The sequence below is a fragment of the Cynara cardunculus genome, unplaced genomic scaffold, assembly GCF_001531365.2.
Source record: "Cynara cardunculus var. scolymus isolate 2C unplaced genomic scaffold, CcrdV1 Un_Scaffold_8222, whole genome shotgun sequence".
In the NCBI taxonomy this organism is placed as follows: Eukaryota; Viridiplantae; Streptophyta; class Magnoliopsida; order Asterales; family Asteraceae; genus Cynara; species Cynara cardunculus.
This window is the reverse complement of record NW_020204064.1, coordinates 3786-6019: the sequence shown is the minus strand read 5'-3', so window position 1 is coordinate 6019 and position 2234 is coordinate 3786. Positions and strand designations below refer to the sequence as shown.

Sequence of the window (2234 nt, the reverse complement as noted above, 5' to 3'; positions counted from 1 at the left end):
ATAAGCTAGCTGAAAATTATAAATATTAATAAAGTTAAATATTACTAATATTAATTAAAATAAACTAAAAATTAATTACAAATCTATTTTAATGAAAAATAAAATATATTTTATTGGTTGATTTTTCAAATTAAAAAATAAAAATATTTGATTAAATTACTTATGGGTTAATTATAAAATTTAACTAAATACATAATTAATTAAAATTCGTTTTTTTAACTTTGTTTTTCGAAGGATTTTCAACGGATAAGATCGTCAGAAAAGTTAATTAGTAGTGTATGTATGCATTGCAGAGAAAGAGAAACAAATTTCATCAAAACACATAAGGTGCAAAAAAGGACCTGAATACTCTATCCATACTTTTTTTATTTTGGTTAGGGCTCAATATGTAAGTTTTATATATCCACATGGACTAAATCTGTAATTTACTCTTCAAAGGACAATCATATCTTCTCCAAACAAACACAGCACTATCACATATCCATCACCTTTTTCAGGGTTATACATCTCATCCTTCAATCATACCTTCAATGGTGTCTTCTTCTTCAGCTTCATCCATTCCCAACACCAACTTCAAGTACGACGTATTTCTGAGTTTTAGAGGTGAAGATACTCGTAAGAGCTTCGTCGATCATCTTTATGAGGCTCTTAAAGAAAGAAAGCATTGAAACTTACAAGGATGACAAGAACCTTGAGAAAGGGGAAAAAATCAGCAAGGAGCTCATTCAAGCCATTGAAGAATCACGATTCCATGTCATTGTTTTCTCCAAGAACTACGCATCTTCGTCTTGGTGCTTGGACGAACTTGTCATGATTACGGAGTGCCAAAAGAGGCAGACTGAGCAAACCCTTTACCCCATCTTCTATGATGTGGAACCGACTGAAGTCCGTAAACAAAGTGGGGCATTTGGAGAAACGTTTGCCAAACGTAGAAAAGAAGAGTTTGAAGGGAAATGGAGAAAGGCTTTACAAGATGCAGCATCATTCAGTGGGAGGGACTTGAGCACCATCGCAGATGGGTAATTCTTACATTTTGTTTCTTCTCGTGTTTTATCGTCAAACTCTGACTCGAAATTGAGTACTCTTCGTGAAAGATCAAACTGAAATATGATTATATATGTAACCCCTTTATAGCTTCTTAATTATATGTTTGTATTTTGTCGATATACAAGTAATTGTTGATGTTGGAGTTTGAGAAAGCTAATTGATTCTTGTTTAACAAACAGGCATGAAGTTGAATTATCAAACTAGTTGTTAAGGATATCTCATCCAAGCTACACGTTGTCAGCGCTGATGGCAATTTAATAGGCATGAGGACTCGGATAAATGGTGTGGTTTCATCTTTAAACACCCAACACCGTTGATTCTGCATGCTACTTCTGAAATGTAATTAAACATAATGTCAATTAGGATCTCTATTATTACGTATTATTATTCTATTTCTTGAAACGAAGATCACGTTGTTCCAGATTTGGAATTATCATGATGAAGCTGCAGCCCAAGAAGCAGCCCAGAAACAGCAGCCACGTCTGGCGGTTTTCTGGGATCGATTGGAAAAACTGTCGAGTGGGAGACGGGGACGAGAACCAGAGGATAGAAATAGGAAGGCAGAACCAGAAACAAAGAGAGAGTAGAAATCTTAGGAAATTATCAAAAATTACTTCATCGGTTACATTGCATTTCGTTCATTTTTGACCATTTTTACAGGATCTTGGACAATGTTACCGTAATGAGGACTCTCATGTTCTATATGTCAGTATAGATATCTTGTTGGTCCGAATGTTTTGCTGTTTGCTTCGTACGTAGCAACTGAAACTGTCAAGACACGTGAACCGGGTTTAGGTGATGTTTGATTCATTGATGTTTTGCTTCAAGAAATGCAGGAAGACTGAAGACATTGTTTTAGGTTGGCTATGTCAAGTTTATGTTTTGTAACTTGACATTTTTTGGTTTATGTTTTGTAACCTGTTGCAACTTAAAATCCAAGCACTCTACAATCTTAGAAACAAAGAATGCAGGACTAGAAGAAAGCACCCATTTATGATTTAAGTCTTGAAGTCCATTTTGATGGTTGCTGGATGGGGTTATAATTTTGGCAAAAAGCCGTTGTTGAAGTTATCTCACAAGCACTACCATCACCACCTCCACATCTTCCTCAACCACCACCTCCATATCTACCACTGCTCACCACCACCATCTTCACGTAGTCCACAACATCACGCCCACCATCGTTT

General features: G+C 35.7%; 1 protein-coding gene across 2 annotated transcripts; it reads left to right on the top strand.

The window, feature by feature from the left end:
* Window positions 1–508: 508 nt before the first annotated feature.
* On the top strand, window positions 509–2010 carry LOC112505078 (toll/interleukin-1 receptor-like protein). Of its 2 annotated transcripts, none has more exons than XM_025109029.1 (3): window positions 509–1019; window positions 1227–1329; window positions 1470–2010. In XM_025109029.1, exons 1-2 carry the CDS (start codon window positions 640–642, stop codon window positions 1249–1251), a joined length of 405 nt encoding a protein of 134 aa, XP_024964797.1. In that variant the 5' UTR covers window positions 509–639; the 3' UTR covers window positions 1252–1329; window positions 1470–2010. The 2 variants fall into 2 exon arrangements, with proteins under 2 accessions (XP_024964797.1, XP_024964796.1); XM_025109028.1 differs by having other exon boundaries at window positions 1227–1386.
* Window positions 2011–2234: the final 224 nt, after the last annotated feature.